This window comes from Blennius ocellaris (genome assembly GCF_963422515.1).
Source record: "Blennius ocellaris genome assembly, chromosome: 7".
NCBI lineage: Eukaryota > Metazoa > Chordata > Actinopteri > Blenniiformes > Blenniidae > Blennius > Blennius ocellaris.
Genome location: NC_137656.1, coordinates 20,871,647 through 20,890,967, shown reverse-complemented (window position 1 = coordinate 20,890,967; position 19,321 = coordinate 20,871,647). Strand labels below are relative to the sequence as shown.

General features: G+C 44.0%; 1 protein-coding gene across 2 annotated transcripts in view; it reads left to right on the top strand.

Annotated features, from left to right (window-relative positions):
• LOC308132278 (tetratricopeptide repeat protein 28-like) overlaps window positions 1-19,321 on the top strand; it is a 156,219-nt gene that overhangs the window by 99,394 nt on the left and 37,504 nt on the right. For both annotated transcript variants that reach the window (XM_080499305.1, XM_080499306.1), the window contains 3 exons: window positions 5,661-5,808; window positions 10,740-11,012; window positions 12,659-12,789. In XM_080499305.1, the coding sequence (XP_080355431.1) occupies window positions 5,661-5,808; window positions 10,740-11,012; window positions 12,659-12,789 (552 nt within the window). The remainder of the gene's footprint in view (window positions 1-5,660; window positions 5,809-10,739; window positions 11,013-12,658; window positions 12,790-19,321) is intronic.

The window sequence follows — 19,321 nt, the reverse complement described above, 5'->3', positions numbered from 1 at the left end:
TTTACCTGGGTTTCATTGTCGCCACTCACAGAATAATGAAACATTTACCCTTTAATCGCCAGCTCTACAAAGAGTGATCAGTTTAATTTGCTCCCATTAAACCCATCCAATCTAATGGGCTAATTAAGGGCTTTGGATGGAACAGCAATCACTGGAGCCTACAACGCCCCTAGGGAGGAATACATCAATGGATCATAAATATTTTACTATGTCTACCTACATGCAGATTGTAAGGTTCTTCACTTTGACTTGCATAACTGCTTAGCATGCGCCTTGGATGTAGCTTATGCTGTTGTTTAAAAGAAGAAAATCACTGCTGAGTTGATCACGGCATCAGAAAAACCCTCCAAGTCAGCATGTAATAATCAAGGAAAATCCTAAAAAGCAACATTTTATTGATTAGCTGGATTAATAAAGAAATCGTTACGTCGTTGTGAGGAAAAATAAGTCTGTCGCTGCGTTTTCTCACAAACAGAGCACACGCACAGAGAAAAACACACACTTGATTGATGTAGGTCAGGGTTGTTTTCTGGTGTAGGGTTTGGTGTTATTAGATTGGGGAGACGGTAATAGACAGGCGGCCGTGTCATGATTCTATCCCTGTGACCCCGGGGGCCAGAGGTTTATGTCTTGACCCTAGGCAATACGTTTAATGCCCCTATGGCCCTCCTGTGAGGATTGAACCCCCCCCAGTTCTGGGGAATAGAGATTCGTACCCACAGGAAAACGGTGGATGGATACAAACTCCCAGATTTGGCTTCAGAAATAGACGTGGAATCTCCACTGTGCTTCTTCTGCAGCTTTCAGCTTGTCAACTTGAAGGGCAGTAGAACCCAAAGCAGCAATCACTCCTTTTCACTTTTTTCCAGCTGTTCCCCCAGCTAATTTGTCACGGCCGACAGTTATCCCTGGATATTAAATTAAGCAGCTGACATTTTGTGTACCTGACGAATCGACTGTGTCACCTTGAAAGTGTTGTGAGGCGGAGATGTGCAAGGCATGGCGGAGGCACAAGTCCTACACCCTGGTCGACACATGACATTTCTGGGCCACACTGAATACCATTCAATAGCACTGTACCCATGGTTAAAAAGCTATGAAGACGGGAAGAAAAGCCGCAATGCATTTGTTCCTGTCACACCATTAGTGTTAATCTGATCCCGGCGTCCTGTGTGTGTGGAAAGCTGATTTTAAGTAATGCATGTTTGTTGGAGGCAGATATGTGTTTTTCTCGAGGAGACATTGATGTTGTTTTTCTGTGTGTGCGCGTGCGCGCAGTGTTTGCAGCCCGCTGTCCTTATTTGATGGAGTGATTTGGGTTCCATTATGTCACCAGCAGGGGTCCGTGCAGAATCGTTGCATTGGCACCACTTGCCCTGTGGGTGATCAGAAACCATCTGCACCAGCAGGCGCATCCCGAACACACAACAGCAGCTCAGGGCGTGGCACCAGATAAACTGAGCTTACATGCCTTCTATTGATTTCCACATTTGAGTGCATCTCTATTATTGCTGATCACCGATCTGAGCGCAGCAAGCTCCATGAGGCCAGGCCCTTGTGAAGCACAGCCGGAGCGACAGGGTCAGTGACGGGTCACCTGCATTACGGCTGAGGAGTTATGTCGTTTGCTTTTGGAGACTTGGGTGCTGCAGACATTCTACGCTGCTTCATGTGCAGCTGGGGGAAGAAAAAAAAGATTCAGCGGCTTGTGAAGAAGCTGACTACATGGGCATGATTCCATCTTGAGTGGCCTTGATGCAAAACATTTACAAATTACCTTGGCAGTTTGATTTGTTGCTGAAAATGACAGATTCCAGATTGAATAACGAGTGGATTTGTGTTGCTCCTTTGTACATGCCTTATTGTGCAACCTGCAGAAATGTCCTCAGTTTGAGGATGCTTTCGCAGGCACTTAAGAATACATATTCTGGAGGAGTTTTTGTACCATGTCGCATTGTGTCTTTTCATCGTGTCAGGCAAAATTCTGCATTTAACAATGGGCAGCGAGAACTTGATTTTGCATGTGGCAATGAAGCTGTGCCCTGTGTAGCTTCTAATTGGTCTAATGGCACAGGGAGCCAAAACATATTTTCCCTGAACACTTCTTTTAAGCCTGTTACGCCCCGATTTTGAGCAAGGATAGACAAGTGCAAACATAGACGTGTTCCCGGGGGATGAGGACACCCCCAGGGTCATAGTGTACTAAAGAGGAGCCTAAGACGGGGGCCAAGGACATATGCTGAGGCATTAATCGGGTAATAGCAAAACAGCCTGCAACAGCTGGTGTTGCGCCAACCTCACCATCTTAATCTTGTCAACTTTCTGTTCAGCCGCTGCCGACTGTGAGCCTCATTGTGAACAACAGAGCTGTCGCAGCGAGAGAGTTGTCCATGGTTTCTTATAAGTGCCTTGTTAGAGTGAAAGAGATCGTATGCGATGATGTGCGTGAGATTATTTGTCTATATGTGTGCGGAGAACGCTGGTCCCCGACCGCGTGAAACATATTGTTGAACTGTTTTTTTTTTTTTTTTTTTGTTTGCATCATTTCCCTTTCCCTCCTAAGCATAAAACATGAATATTTAAAGCCACATCAAACAAGCATTCATGAAATATTAAAATGCTTGAGAAAGAAGAAAGGCTTTTATCCTCTCTCTCATTCGTATACTGCATCAGTGCATTGTAGATTCCCTCTTTCTTTCCCTCGCTCTTTGGCAAACACACAGACACGCATACACATGCGCATTAGTGCTCTGAGAATTTCCCACGGGTGAGAACGGCAAACCTTTCCTCTCGATCCACCCTTCTGTCGTATCAGCACGTTGCTTCATTATTTAAAGGAGGCAAAGATGCGGGATGGTTCAATAATTTAGCCCGGATTGAATTTCAGGCAAAGCACAATACTGGAGTTTCTTGGTTTGTGGATGTCATGTTGTACAAGATGCTTAACAGATGTGTCAGATTTTAGCGGGGCATGTGTTTTGCTTTCGGACAGATGATATTCAATTATGCATCATGTTTGGGGACGTGGTTTCTGGCTTCAGGATTAAGCATCGACTTTTGCCATTCATTCGTGTATCTAATACCGAATGTCGACAGGGCGAAGGAAATCTGGGTAGCACTCTTATTCCCTGTATGGCTTTCTATCTTTCTTTCCTCGTTTACGGTACCTCTTCCCCTCGTTTCTTCCTCTCTCCCCAGCTAAGAGCTAAAGGCTCAGCTAATCACTAAAGCTACAGCTCTGAGCAGATGCTGCTGTGTTTTTAGAAGAAAAAAAAAATCCTGTTAAAGCGTGAATGAAATAAATGTGTGGGGGTAAATTCTTCCTCTACCCTTCGCCGAAAATGCCACTTTCCATCGCCAACCTGTTGGTGTTATTTCCGCTGCTTTTGGTCTTGTGCAGCTTGTGATCGTATCCTTTTTCCTACTTAAATATGCCATGTTCAGTTTATCATGAGCCTCATCGCTGTATTCAATTAGAATTCAGCTGCTGTGATGTAAATTCAAGAGAACCTTTTGTTTAATAGGTTGAAATGACTTGTTGGATTACGTAAAGGCTGATAGATCATGTGTTATGTCATGTGTCTGTATTTAGGCAGCTGCGTGACGTGTTTTGAAGGCAATGGAAGATTAATGAAGGAAAGAAATCTTTTAAGACTCCGCACTATATTGATTCTGTCATTTTAGCCACGGTGCTTTCGCTTTTGCATTTATTCTGGTGCTTGCAGTATTTTTAATGCATTCGCTGCACAGGCTGGTCTTTCAACTTTATGCAGGGCAGATAGGCCACAATGAAATGATTAAAGAAGATGCCAATTTTAGTTTGAAGCGAACCGTATTTGATTCATACTTTTTCTCATCTTCGTTCCCTGGTCCTCTCAGTCGGGCACAGCGCTTAAGAGGATGAAAGCGGGTGCAGTCATATTGTAGGCTAAATCTAATCAAAGGGAGAAGTGCTTTTAAATGTCTTTTGTTCCCGTGGGCAAAATGTTTGTGGGCTTCTGAAGTCGAGCAAGTGCATGCTGCCCAAACTCCGCCGCCACAAGATGCAATTAATATTGAGCGGATACAGTGGCCTATGCTCCTCTCATATAATAACAGTGTTAGAACAAAGGTTAATGCCTTGAATTTAATCCCTGTCCTCGTCATTTTCAATGGAGTCAGGATGCAAGTAAAGGGAGGTAGAAAAGATGGACGGGGGGGCAATTCTGCAAAGAGATTGGTAGTCAGTGGGGGGGCTCGGACGGAAGCAAAATTAATTACTGGTCTCTATAAATTCGATGTCATGTCTCATTTTCCCCTAATCCCGCCCGCCTTTCTCACTTCCTCGAGCTGCTAACAGAGAAGCTTGCGACGACTAATGAAAAGGCCTCTTCGATGCTAATGGCAAATTAGCCCCCGTGTCACTTTTGGAAGCTGCAAATGGAGTGACTGTCTACTCCGTGAGGAGGTGGCCATGCTGCTGCTGCATGGCAAGCACAAGCAAACACTCAAAAACCTCCAGCAAAAAGAGGTTGGGGCTTAAAACATTGGCAGTTGACATTTTAGAGTCATCTTTGTCTAACACAGTGCTTCCCTGCGATAATTGTACTTCAGAGACTCGAGCCTCGATATGCGGATTCTGAGATTCTGCATTCTCTTGGGGGGATTTAGCGGTTTAGATCTAGAATAATGAGCCGAGTCTCAATCCGTCTCTTTTTGGTGCCGTTGTTAGACTGGACCAGAGTCAGGTTTAACAACTTGGTAGGATTATTGTCTGATCAGGCCTTAGACACAAACACACTGAGTCACTGCCTGGATGAAACATCTTTCCTCTCTAGTGAGTCCAAACAGACATGCTGATGAACGAAAAAAAAACCCAACACACTTATTGATGGGGCTTTGGATCCCAGAGAGAGCGCCTGTTTTAGGTTTCAGTCTGCACTATGTTCCAAAACATTTCTGTCTCTAAGAGAAAGACACTCTATCAGAAGCTGCATGCAGTTTATGTCTCACTGGTGCTGGATTATTATACTTTCAACAATGTGACTTTCTCAGCTCTCTGAACAAATGAGTGGATGACAAAGCTGTTTAATTCTTTTCTGCTTGAAGAGCCATTTCAGTACCCAAAAACATAACTTGAGGACATATCTGATGTAAAAATATGGCAAAACAGGCTTCAGCCAGTTGTGTTATTATTTTACAGCTGCGTTCCCGTCAAAGGGAATGAACAATCTGAAGTATTTATAGATGTTCTTTTCGAAGTTGCAGTCAGACTCAAACCCTGTCTGATTCCCCTTTTTCTTTCGCTCCCCTTCTCCACCAACGAGAAGTCCCACCGCTTTACTTGTGTAGTTTACTCCCAGAGCAAACAGAGTTAAGAAAAAAAACCAAAAACTGAACAGGAAAACAATTGTAGCGTCTATGAAGGCAGCCAGCCATAGTGTAACATGTTCATTTATGTAAAACTTATAATCCAATTAACAGGTACAAAAAAAACCCCAGTGATCACTCTATTAGGGGAATACAAAGGAAAGAGGTGCCATGTTCGCAAAACTGCTCATGTGGAAGAAATGCAAATGGTGTGAAATGAGTGTGTCTGGTAATGTGTGTGAATAAAGCGCCACGCTTTGGCAGGAGACTGGCGTCCTGATAACCGACGGTTGCTTCCTTCTCTCTTGCAGGCATACTTCCGACAGGGTGTTGCCCTTCAGTACCTTGGTCGTCATGCCGACGCTCTGGCTGCCTTCGCCTCGGGGCTGGCCCAGGACCCCAAGAGCCTTCAGCTGCTGGTGGGCATGGTGGAAGCCGCCATGAAGTCGCCCTTACGAGGTGAGAGATGCCGTGCATGGACGTTGTCTGACGTGCGCGTGTCAGCAGTTCCTCGTGTGTGTCAGTGTCTGTCTGTTTCGCCATCTTCACGTTTTGTCCTGCAGCAGCCTAAAAGCCTGTCTCGCAGGAGACGCTCGCGCTGTCTGTCAATAAGTGTGTCGCGGTGACTTTACCTGTCAGTTTTGAACCCGTTGTGCAGGCAACTTGTCTCTCTATCTGTCCATCTGGCCGTCTTTGTGACGGACTGCCGGTGTCAAGTACTTACCTTCGGACTCTTGAGGCCTGCAGTTTCAGCATATCTTATTGTCAGTTGGGCCGATCACACACCCACACACACACACACACACACACACACACACACACACACACACACACACACACACACACACACACACACACACACACACACACACACACACACACACACACACACACACACACACACACACACACACACACACACACACAGATAACCTGCTATCTTAATGAGCATCCCGCACTAATGCCATTGTCTGTGTCTGACCCTGTGTAAGCCTTTTTTTCCTCAAGCTGAGCGGATATATAAAGACCGCATTCAGGTTGAGATTGACTTTAAAATGTGTTATTACTGTAATGTGTTACTATCTGCTGTATCAGGCGACTGCAGTGAACTGATTGTCCGTGAATAATCAGTAAAAGCCAGCCTAATGAGCCTCAAAAACAAACCTGGCAACACTTTTATTTCAGATGACCAGTGCAGAGGATTGAATACGCTTTAGATCTGGACTGCACCGACTGCCAACATAGACTGAGTCACCCTGCAGTCTTGCTTTGTCACCATCCCTTTGCCAGACTGTGCTGAAACTGAATAAATGTGGCCTTGTTTTATAATCCAAAAAATTACTCAACTGTGCAATGAGATCAGTTGCTCTGCAAGGCTTTGTTCGGTGAAAAATCAGTTTTTCCTTGATTGAATATAGGGTTCCTCTGAATATTCAGTGCAAATGCAAAGAAGAAAAAAAAAATGATGCAAAAAGAGTGAAGAATGGAAAGCCCATCTTAGTGACAGTGAGCGTATAAGCCTGTCATTGGAACCGAAACAAGAAAAGGGTTTGGGTGTGAGCCCAGACCTGAGCATTATGGACCAGAATGGGGCCTCTCAGTAGGGGAAAGACCAATGTTTAGCCCAAGCCATTTAGTCTCATAATTGTTTACCCTCTTTCCCAGAGTGCCAGGCAGCCGCTGGAGGACCTAATCCAAGGTGTGGTGAGGAGAGGTAGCTAGGTCGCAGGATTAAGAGCAATGATCCTCTCAGAGGGGCTGCTGGCACAGGGGACCATAATCGATGTTACACCAGCAAACAGGGGGGATAATCAGTGTTACTCAGCCCAAGTCCCTTGATAAGTGAAAGGTAGGCGAGCGTTGGTTTCTCTCCTTTCAGGGTGGAAAAAACGCCTGCTTGTAGGCAGTGTGACAATCCCAGGATTCCGCTTGTTGATTAGGTCTCCTGCCAAATTAACTGGAATTAATCAACGCGCCAGAAAATTCGCTGTAATGTCTTGAGGAGATGGTTTCACCTTAAAACATTTCCGGTTAAAAGCTTACAGTTAAATTTATATGGGCTTGTTTGTTAAATCAAAACTTGTAATCCCTTTGAAATTGCACTTGATTCTCCTTCACAGCACTGACTCTTGTCTATGAAGTCCACGTCGTTACCGTATTTGGCAAGGGGGGGAAAAAACCCCAACCAGATTGTATCTAGCAGTTCTTGCATCGCTCACTTATCTCTGTCATGTATCTTACCACACACATCTCCACACCCTGGGATGTTTTCAGTCCCCTCAAAGCAATGTCGGGTTTATTTTTTGCCATCGGGTGAAAAGATCCAGTTGATTATATTCATACCCCCGAAAAGAACAAATAAATAAATCAGGATAGAAGAAGACAAATAATGAACCTCCCGGAACAATATTAAGGCATATGTCTTTGAGGACTCGGTGGGAGTCGAAATCATCAAAGCGTGCCTTATTTTCACAGCAAATTATTCTTGTAATATATTTCTGAATACACAATTCTCAGTGTATCATACAATTCAGACTTGTAGCACAACGTCACCTTACTTTATCTTTCAGGCTCTTTTCATCTACAACTTCAAATCATCCTGGACGCCATTTTTTCATCCTTTATTATCATTGTCCTGTATCATTGAGCACAGAATGGAAATAAACCCCCTCACATCTTAATAAAACCACTGCAGTGTTTAGTTTTAGTCTTCATCCTGACCTGGTTCTGTCTTTATTTCAGCTGCAAGGGCCACAGAGTTTAAAGAGGCCATTAGTTGTTAATTATTGGATTGTTTCCCACATATGCTAACTTGAAAGGGATTTTCACTTGAAGATCCCTCCAGACAAACCTTAGAGGACATTGTTTCATGGTGAGGCTGCTATTGACCAAGGCCGGATCATTTGCTGTTAAAAGCGGGTTCGCTCACTACACAACGTGGATCCTGTTCATTAGCGGCAGTCCTGCCGAGTTGCCTTTGAGCTGAATGTCTTTGATTCTTAAACACTTCGAGCACCAGAGGGATCCTTATATAACTTAACTTGACAGCGGACCTCCAAGGAGAGGAATTTGCCACCAAGATCATATGAGTACTATTCTTCAGTTTTATTAATGTAAGAGAATTTATTTAAAAAATGAAAATCAACACTATATTTAATATTAAAATAACCAAACAACAATATTATCCATACGACTAAAAATCTATATTGCTTATTTGTCCCAAAAGGGCAGTTGGAACAATTAATACAGTGTAAAGAAAACGCCATGCAAATATTTGCAAGTGTAATGAATGCATTATGCATTATTTACAATAGCGATTTATTTAAAAGTGGAATATTTTACGATTATATCAAAATATGAACAAACTATAAGTTGCTTGTGATTTGAATAGCAGCAACACATAACACAAAATGAACTGGCATGACGAGTCCATTCCTCAAAAACAGTTTGAGTGATTTTTGCTAAAACAAAATATAATATATACAAAGGACAACAATTCAACCAGCAACCTTTTGGGAGAATGACAGTGTTTGGTGGCAAAAGTGTCAGGGTCAGTTGCCTGGGTGATTACCGGTCCATTACATGCACGTGCACACATGTCACACAAGCCGACATGAAATGCAGCTAATTCTATCATTTTTATCGTAATTCAAAATCAAATATTAACGATATTGCTGATCTTATCCAACGATGGAATATGGTGGTTGTTGGTTGCATAAAAAGCGGGATCAAAATTCACAGCCTATGTAGAGTTTAATAGTTTTTCTCAGCTTTGAGATGTTCACTGATGTTACATCCTCAGTGCAGAAGGTTTTATTATTTATTTATTTTTCCTTTGCATGAGAAAAGGCAACTTACACGTTGGAGATTTTTTTTTTTCTGCCTGCACACCGAGTACCTCCACACAAAGATATGGCCTTGGCTGCAACATGAGACATAAGAGGGGATGTCAGGGCCGAAATGACTCACGGTTATAGCTTTGTGTTGTGACTTGTTTGCATGTCAATGAGGTGGAGGTTGTAATTCTTGCTTCTTGTCTTGATGGAAGGCTGAGCGTTGAGTACGTAAAGCCTTCATTCGCGCGCCGGGGCGTGAGGGAGAAGCAGAGTACTCGGCTGTAGTCTTAAGTACCTGTTTACGAATGCAGCCGTCATGACACCTTTTTAAAAAAGCAACTCTGTTTGATTTATGGCTCAACTCTCGGTGTCACTCTGAAGGCAATTACAAGCTATGAATGGATATTATATGCACGCACTGTCTCTACAAGCACGACACTCTGCCAAGTGCGGGAGCAGAAGTGACGTTCATGAAAGAGCATCATCAGTTATGCTTTTGAGGGCCTGTGTGGGGATGCATCCCCACTCGCGAGGTTGTGTGCGTGCATGTTTTTGAAATATTGAGTTGGTTGGGATATTGCGCCTATGTACTTATTTCTAAATATTTGTAGAGGCAACTAAAACTAAAGTCAATGAAAATCTCGGCCCCAGCGATGAAACGTCGACTCCGCACATGGCTGCACATGCTAATGCGCACAGGTACAGCACAGCAACACTGTTCGCTATGCAGTCTCCTATCAACCTCTTCGACCTAATTAGCTGCAGCGCTCCTCAAAAATATTTGCAAATCCAAGGCCATTCCCCAGACGCACTCCTATACATGAAGTCAAACAGACGTACGGATGCATCAACAGCCACAAAGACGCACACGTTCTCGGACAGGCCTCGCTTGCTCCGCCTTCATGTCGTTGGACGTTGCCGTGTGCCGAAGGGTTTTGTAATCTGAAGGGGCGGTGGAGCCCGAATCCCACGCGGCCCGCCATTGATTTATGTCATTGTGTGCATTTTCAGCCTCTCCAGAGGTCACCTTGTGTGCTTCCTTTTGCTCTACATTCTTCTCCGCCGCGACTCGTGTGCATTAGCTGGATTTGTTTCCTGATAACTCTTTGAACTCGTTCTCAAAACCTCGTCAGTGCTTTGGATAGATTCAAGCAACCGTATTGACTTAAACAAAAAGCCGAGATATCATTTCGCCCTGTGATTTCTAAAGGCAGTTTCCCACAATGGTCCACACGACAGCCATTTTTATGCATTTCTGTTGAAAAGACATAGAGAAATGACTCGTATATTGAGTTATTGTTAGTTTGACAGTAAAAGCTTTCATTCAGTCAAACTACAGGCCACACTTATTGAGGCTGACATAGTACTGCCATTACTTTATTAAAGTACAATCTGAATTCAGACTGCAATCCCTTTTGTCAAAGTTGGTAAATGTTTAGCACCATTACTGTCGATCAGTTTCAGTCACTGTGTCAGAACAAGTTTTTTTTTTGAGATATAATATTTTGTTGTCTGTTTCTCATTTTCTGTCTTCCTGCTTTCTCTCATGCACAGATTCGCTGGAGCCCACCTATCAGCAGCTACAAAAGATGAAGCTGGACAAAAGTCCATTTGTGGTGGTGTCTGTGATTGGCCAGGAGCTGCTGACAGCGGCCCACCACACGGCCTCCGTCGTGGTGCTGGAAGCCGCTTTGAAGATCGGTACTTGCAGCCTCAAGCTCCGCGGCTCCGTCTTCTCGGCCCTCAGCAGCGCGCACTGGTCCCTGGGCAACACGGAGAAAAGTACCGGATACATGCAGCAGGACTTGGAGGTGGCCAAGACTCTAGGTAAGACCACAGAGCCAAACAAGGACTGGCCGTTTATTGACTCAGCTGTTAAAGAAGAAATTAAAGGAGTTTTACTTTCCTTGAGTAAGGTTTTCAGCTATTATTTATGTGAAGGTACATTTATCTGTCGGCACATCACTTAAACTTGCTTAAAGTGTCATTTTGACACTTTACGTTTTGCTTTAATTCAGTTTTACTGTGTATTTATGGAACAATGATACATAGAAATGCAGTTGCTTCAGTATTCATCCGTGCATTCAATGTATGACATATGCAGTATAAATATGTAACTCGGAGTAATGGGCAAGAGAGAGAGAGAAGCTGAAGCGCAATAACATATTCACTTCCCATGGAGTTATTTTGTTGACATTTTGAAGCCGTTCTACTGTTGGATCAAACGTTCACATTCGTGTCTGCGTGGTTTATGATTAAATACCTGTAAACCCATAAATGACTGTAATTTGTGCTTATCAGTGCCAGGCAAATGTTAGCACAGTCATATTGTCAACATCCACCCATCTTCTATTCCCGCTCTGTCCAGACCAGTGAAGTGGAAAGCCAGAGTCTTTCGATCAGAGGATAAAAACAGCAACGCACACTCCCAAACAAATTCATACCCCAAATCAATTGCGAGTCACAGTTAATTCAGCATGTCTTTTCATTGTCAGATGAACCCAGCCTACCCAGAGTCAGTCGATGCATTTGCAGGAACCAACTGCTGCAGAACTGACCTCATCCTCCTCTATACAGCTTCATTCAGCTCCAGTCCAACACGAGGAACACCGACCCTACAAACACAAACCATGAAGATTCTTGCTTTGAAGGGAGAGTGTGAATCACTATACCAAGTCAAATCATTTTAGAGCTTTCAAACACAACCACAGATGAAAATAGCGCTCTACATAAAAGCTATAAAATGAATTTCTGTACGTACATGATTGTTAAAAACTAAAATACACAACTGATAGAGAATTCAAAATCATAAAATGCAATATCAAACAAAAGGTTTAATCAGGGTGCCTAGTATAACATACTATATATAACATACCATAGACGTTGCTGTGTCCTTGTTTAAAACACATGCAACTTATTGCAAGCGTGGATCTTCTGTACTTATCTTAAAGAGGGGAGATGATTTTGTAGAAAGAAAAAAAAAAAAAAGATTAGAAAAAAATGAAAAGAGAGAGTAGCACAGACTGGCTCCACTTTTTTTTTTTTTTTCTCCCCCACGCAGTTTGACACATGACTGGGCAGAGCAGCTGGAGATAAGGAGCTGTGGTTCTCAGGTGAAGCAGAGACTTGCGCTTTACTTGGGCCCTGTCTGTGGGGCCTCTGTCAGGCAGAAATAATAAGGCTTTCCCCCCTCTCACCCTCTGGAGCATTGAGATCAACACTACCAGCTGTCAGGGAAGCCGCTTCCACTGTTGAGGACTCATAACGGCCACTTTCCCTTTTAAGGGTGCAGTGGCATGTCAGCGGCATAGATGTGGTTCATCAAACCGCTGCTCAACAGTGGCGGCGGGATGATGTCAAATAAACACCATTTGCTTTGTAATCCCAAAGGCATGACTGTGGAGATTATTTGCTGGCTCTTTTCATTTCTCCTCCCATCTGTTTGTGTTTTTTTTGTTTTTTTAAACTTTCAGGTGACCAAACAGGAGAATGTCGCGCTCATGGCAACCTGGGCTCGGCATTCTTCTCCAAGGGGAACTACCGCGAAGCGCTGACCAACCACCGCAACCAACTGGTCCTGGCCATGAAGTTAAAGGACAGAGAGGTAGGGAACACACATTTGGAGCTGGTTTGCAGCGGTCTTGAAATAGAAAGAGCAGAGTCGTCATGGTTGTAGGGGAGAATTGGGGTTACAAAGTTTCTTTGTGAGTCTCTTATCGTGTTGTTGGTGTGGGGAAATGCTGTGCACAGCACTCCTCGGTTCTGGCTCTTTAGAGGGCACGTGAAGGAGGAGGCTGAAGGACACCGAGATGCTGCTGCTCTTTGTCTATTTAAAAAAAAAAAAATATGTGTCAAGTTTGTGTAGGGAGCAGATGAAGGTGATGGGGGAGGAAAAGGAACGATGCAGTTGGAGGAAAGGCCAACAGGACAGCCTCGGCAGCTGGTTCACCTTATTATCAATGCAAACCATTTATGCAGATATTATGCAGATGTTTTTCTGGTTCATGAGGCAGCGAGTCTGGAACTTGGTAATATATGCTAGTTATGGAATGTAATTTATATAAGATTGTTTTGGGGAGTTAGAGGAAGTGTAGGAGGGAGAGGAGAACTTGAAAAGAGAGGCAGAGAAACGATTTGGACAGACTGAGCTTCTTTTTTTTTTTTGGACTGTTTGCTGCCCTTGTTCTCTTCTTACTGTCTACGACTGCTCTGTCTCTCGCTGCCTGACCTCTGTGGTCATTGTTGGCGGGTGACAGGTGCTTGTTCCAACACAATTCCCGTCACACAAGGAGAAGAATAGCTTCTGTTTCCCCTTCATTCCTTATCCTCCCCAACAGGCCGGCAGGCCTGCTTGTTTGTGTTCCCTGATATCAGGAGACATTTAAACAGTCCAGTAAAAATGTAGCACGGCGTGCCAGGATGAAACTAGCTGTTGAAGAACGATGCCAGAGGTGCCCTCGACATCGCTCACTGCCGCGGCGTGTGGATATGAGCAGAGCATAGGCACAATTATGAGTCCACGATCGTCACTGCCAAAAAAACCCTCTGTCGTTTGATGAGGTGAGATGGCGCGAGAGCTGAGTGACAGAGGACACATACAAGGTCCTCGGCGTCTGTTTTGAGGGTTTGACTGTGACGGCAATTTGCAAACTGAATGTCTGATTAAATGTTTGAACTTCTGATTCTGTCCATGAGTCTGTATTCAGCTACTCAATTGTCGGTATCCAGAGGAAATTTGCAGTACTTATTGGCGTTTTTGGAATAGTAGCAGTATGTCAAGGCAACAGTCACTCAGCTCAGAAAAAACAATGCTCAACGGGAGCTAATTGACCCTGTGCCTGGTGGAGGGTCACTGAATAGCACTAATACTTGCATCAAACACAAAATGTTCCAGTTGGCTCCGTATAGCCAGCTCTACTGCCCCCCCCCCCCTCCTCTTGTTCATCTGTAGGCCCCCTAATCAGAGTCATATGTGTGTCACACCACCTGGTCTCCCTTAGAACACACTGGAGCCTGGTGGATACCTCATTATAGTCAGCCCGGTGTTTTTGTTTCAGATGTGGACTTTTTATCTGGCCTTTCTGAAGCTGAGGTCACTTCCTAGAGGCCCGGGGACAGGATGTTGTTTCGGACTGGATTTCCACTGTTCGGGCCTACAGTCTATGAGCACTAAGAAAACTGAGAAAGAGAAGACATAGTAGGGATTTCAGTCCTTACTGACCCTCGGGATTTTTTTTTTTTTTTTTTTAATGCTATTTGTGAAGTGAAACAACTGTGATTAATGTGCAGCAGTTACAGAGAATATCCCAACTTTAATGAAATCATATATACAGTGAAACGCTTGATGTGTTAAAAGGACCTGGTGGACCATGTGGCTTTGATACGGCGAATGATGTGGGCTTTGATTCTGTTCTACTTAAGGTTTTGATCATGAGACTCAAAAGCTTGGAAGAAGATAACAGACAATTTGAAATGCATTCTGTGAACTTAATACTGTTTTCGGTGTGTGCTTTGTGTATTTATACCTGTGTATATCGTGCTCACTGGAGTGTGCGCAGACTTCTATGCATGTGTGCATTGATGTGTATTCTATTACTGTTGTAAGGACCTAAATCCGTTCTAATGGAGAGAATCATTAAAACTTTGGATGAAAACATGGTTTAGGATTAGGCTAAGGTCAAGGTTGAGGTAAAAATGAAGATTAGACAACAGGTAAACATACTTGAGATTAGAACAAGTCTGCCGGAAATGTATGCAGTCAGATCGGGGTAGTGGATACACAATGTGTGTGTATCACAGCATTGCAATTGTAAGTGTTTTGGCCTGCAGATTATAATAAGGGTTTACCTTTCAAGTTAATCGCTGACATGTGGACAGGTGTCGATGTCACTAAAGCGATGGAAGAGGCAGTCAACAGTACAGGTTTTAAAGAAATCATCAGAGATGATAGACGAACATCTTTGTGCAATGACATTCTTAACCTTACAGCATTTCCTGGCACTGAGTAGCTATTATTTTGTATTCTATGTAGGTGTAATTGCTTTTAGTTTAACATAACTTAACTGTCACAGTGTAAACAGCCATCAGATCATTGGACCTATTGTAATTGTAGCACCATCTCTTCTGTGTCGTCATGGAAGTACAACCTGCGCTATTCCTTTATGCTAACACTGATTATATCACTGAAATAATAGACACTTTTGGTGTAAAGCTTTGGTCTACCACAGCAGTGACTAATGTGTAATCCAGGGTGAACAGTGGCCTGTCTGTGATGAAGGAGCAGAGAGAGACAAAAAGCAGGAATCCTTCATGAGTGTTCCTTATAAATCACGAGGCAGTACAGTGCCGGGGTCCCGTTATATCCGCAAGGACGATTTGCTTCAGATCTCTTTCTCTCTCTGCGTATAACTGGAAAATGTCTGTTCTGGTAAATGTATAGTGTTGGACATTTGCCTCCGACTGACCAGTGAACTCAATGCCACTAACAGATCATTACGAATCTGACCTGGCTTTTCAATAAAGATTAAAAGCTGTAAAAAGAAAAAAAAGAAAATCAAAACAGAGAAGAAGGACTAGCATGAAAAAAGGCTCAAAGAGTGAGTGTGCTGTCATCCACAACTGGGACTGGGAGCCACGGTCCAAACCAGTGAGGTCATGTTCTAGTGTGAAGTTTGTGTTTTTCTTTAGCTCACTGACTTTTGGAAATTTCCTTAGCAGATTTTCAGCTGTCATACACAAAGCAGATAGAATATAAACTCACTCTCTCGTCTTTCTAGGCGCGTTAGTCTTTTCCAACTTTTGTTTTTGTCCCAGTTTTCACACCTGGTGGTATCCAAGGCCCGCCTGTACCCAAATTTAACAAAGGCCTTCTCTGTCATTGTAAAACAAAGCTGTTAAACTCGATCTATGCTCACTGTTCTCCTTTTCTCGTCTGTTGGTCTGTGACGTTCTCGTTTTAAGTACTAGGTTTAACTAGAAGGAGGTAACCCCTAATTTGGGGTGTGAGTATTTAGGAGAAACTGAGGCGGCCTGACAGTGGTGCACTCTGTAATTATATCTTGTGTGAAGTTAGAAGTTAGAGTCTTCGACGCTGACTCCCCCAACCCAAAGCTGAAATGGAAATCACAATCAGGAAAAAGCAAGAAAGGATATGAGCCATGTTTTTTTTTTTCTTTCTTTCTTTCCATTGGCTCTGCAGTTGCACTCTGTCTCCTTCTACTGTTCTCTTTTCTCACTCAGCCGTTGTTTATCTAGGCTCTGTCTTTCTTTCACTCCATCTGCCTCAAGGAATTTGCTCAAACTTTGCCCCGCGCTCTGAAAGTGACACAGACCGTTTCGTCATGAGTGTTTATCTTGCCTCTCGTTTGGGGCTGTGTGGAATCCTGCCGGACCTGAGTCGGTATAATGAGGCTGAGGGCTGAGAGACGAGCCTCTAAATAAAGGGGGAGGCGTGGGTGTTCCCCGTGTCAAGGTCAGGGTTCGTCAGTGTTTGTCAGTGCTCGAGCAGAGATACAGGGATCATTAAGGAGTCATTAGTGTACGGGCATGTGCCTTCACTGCCTTTCTTGGGGCCCACGCTAATAAAGGATGGCAGGAGTGAGAAATGTGGCACTCTTCTCTCTCTCTCTCTCCTTTTCTTTTGAGCATCCACTGATTTTCTGAATTAAAGGGGGGATTTGGGATTACAGAAACTCATTTGGCTGAAGTGTTGGGTAGCGGAGCAAAAGATCAGTGTCCAACTAAATAAAAAGCAACATGTCTCCTGCACACTGTGCACACTTCATAAGGCAAGGTAGTTTCTAAGTGCACTCAGCTGTTGATATTACCTTTCTAGTGAAACCACTGAAAGCAGTACGGCCACAAAACAAAAGTACCTGCTTCCTCGCCTCCTATTGCGCTGGACTGAGACGTGGAGCCGGCCATAGTCCTGCAGCATGTCCAGCCCGCTGTGCCTTAATGACACGCAGGCTCTCCTCGGCCCACTGGTTCAGAACTGCTTTACAGCAGCTCGCTTAGCCATGAATCATGAGAGATGGACGGCAGGCATCAGCCAATGGGCCATGACCAGAGCTGGAGAGCAAGGATGGTGTGTACGTGGTAGTGTGCATGCGTGTGTATGTGTGTGTGTATGTATGCTTTAATGGGCGCACACATCTCCTTACCCATATTCCAGTGTCATGTGTATATGTCATGTCATGCTTATATGCATGTTTGACTTGGAACATTGCAGTGAAAACACATTTTAGACACATTTTTTTTTACGAAATGTGTCGGAATGTAGCAGTGGTCATTACAAGCTGAGAGGTTTTTCAACCTGACGGTTGCCGCTGAGATTTGCTCTTGCACAGGTTGCAGTGTAATGCTGTTTGTACCGAGTTGTGCTACACAGCAGACCATTGACCCTGAACATGGAGCTCTTTGTGTGCATCCACAGCAGAGTCAGGGTTCGTAAACATGTATTTCGCCCCCCCCCCCCCTGTGTGCATGTCCATGTATGCAAACCTGTGTGTTTGCAGTGCACATTTGCTGCATTCGAGGTGACGCAGCTTTGTGTCTCCCCCAGTGGAGCATTTGGAAGGCTGTCAGAGAGATGAATGACTGCCGTTATATCGACTCCTGCTCTCTGCCGCCTCCTCCCTCTCGCTCTCCTCGACTCCCCGTGCTGGTTCTCCTTCCCTCCACCCTTCGACATCAGTTTCACTTCTTTCATTATTTTCTTTTACAATTCCTTGCTTACACACGCCTCGTTTACCCCTTTATTTAAAAAAAAAAATCTTTTTTCCCTTCTCATTTCCTGTTTGTTTCATTCTTTTACCATTTGGATAGAGTCACAGACCTTGTCGCCCTATTTTGCAGTAGAGTTTTCACAAAGAGAAAATGTATTTCACTGTTCATGTATTATTGGCCATTATTGGCTTAGCTTTTTAAATTGACTACGCAAAGCTAAATCTGCACAGGCTTCTTGATTCACTGACTAAAGTATCAATAGACAACCAACACAAACCCTTCTGCTGATACGACTCTTAAAGGACCTTAATCTGAACACTACTGGGCTTTGTGTTGATTGAACTGTCCATAGTTGGGAAGTTGAGTAATTTGTCTTGAATATTACACCATGTCTATCTTTTTCATCCCTTGCTGCTCGAATCAATTGCAATACAGAGGGATAGATTAGATAACAAATAAGCAGTGACACGGTCACATGAGGCTCCTTTGCTTTCTGATACTGTGTTGTGATGCAGTTTATGATTATAGATGACAGCCAGCAGACGCACACACAGATAGTGCTCATCACTGGGTGGCTCCTCGGGGCTTCCACTGTGCCACAGGACACCGACTGCGCCATAGATATTTTAATCATTAGGAAAATCAAATGTCCGATCATTAATTTTGGCACAAGGATTTGATGTCATACGGCGAGTGGGAAGAGGGATGAAGACGGAACGTGCCAACTCATCTTCTCTCGACAATAGGTGACAATAACAGATGAATCTCGATTAAAGGTGCCAGCCAGTGGAACGTTAGTTCACAGGGCCCTGATTGAAATGAATAGCATGCGAGTCCAGCCAAATGCAGCGCTCCCACCTCCACTCTCCAGTGCTTTGAGTGGTCCCACTATAGCACTCACTTTCTGGAGAGCTTGCAAGCGGTCCGGAGGGGCTGGGTAATGTGTTGGCTTTCAGTCTGTGTGATTAATTCATTATCTGATCACATCAGTGTAATCCTTATTACAGAGTTGGTGAGGCATTTTCATGTAAATTCTGATTACTGCCATCAGGGCAATCTGAGAGTTATTCACTTGTGACAAAAGAAAGCGCATCAAGGTCCAGACTCGTCACAGACCTCCCAGTTAAACCTGGCATCGCCTCCTCCTCCTCCTCCTCCTCCTCCTCCTCCTCCTCCTTCCCTTAGGCCTCAGTCCAGCCCAGCCCTCATCCAGCTTGGCCAGAGAGCCATTTAAAGCTCTGGAACTGCATCCCTTTCTCCATCCCGATCGATAGTGAAGCTGTCAGCAAGACGAATGGAGGCTTTAGGAAGTCCATTTTAATGAAGGAGAAGGAGCAAAGGAAAGAGAGGTACTGGGGGAGAAAAAAAAGGTGGGGGCAGAAGGTAGTTATAAAGGGAAGGAGGAAAAG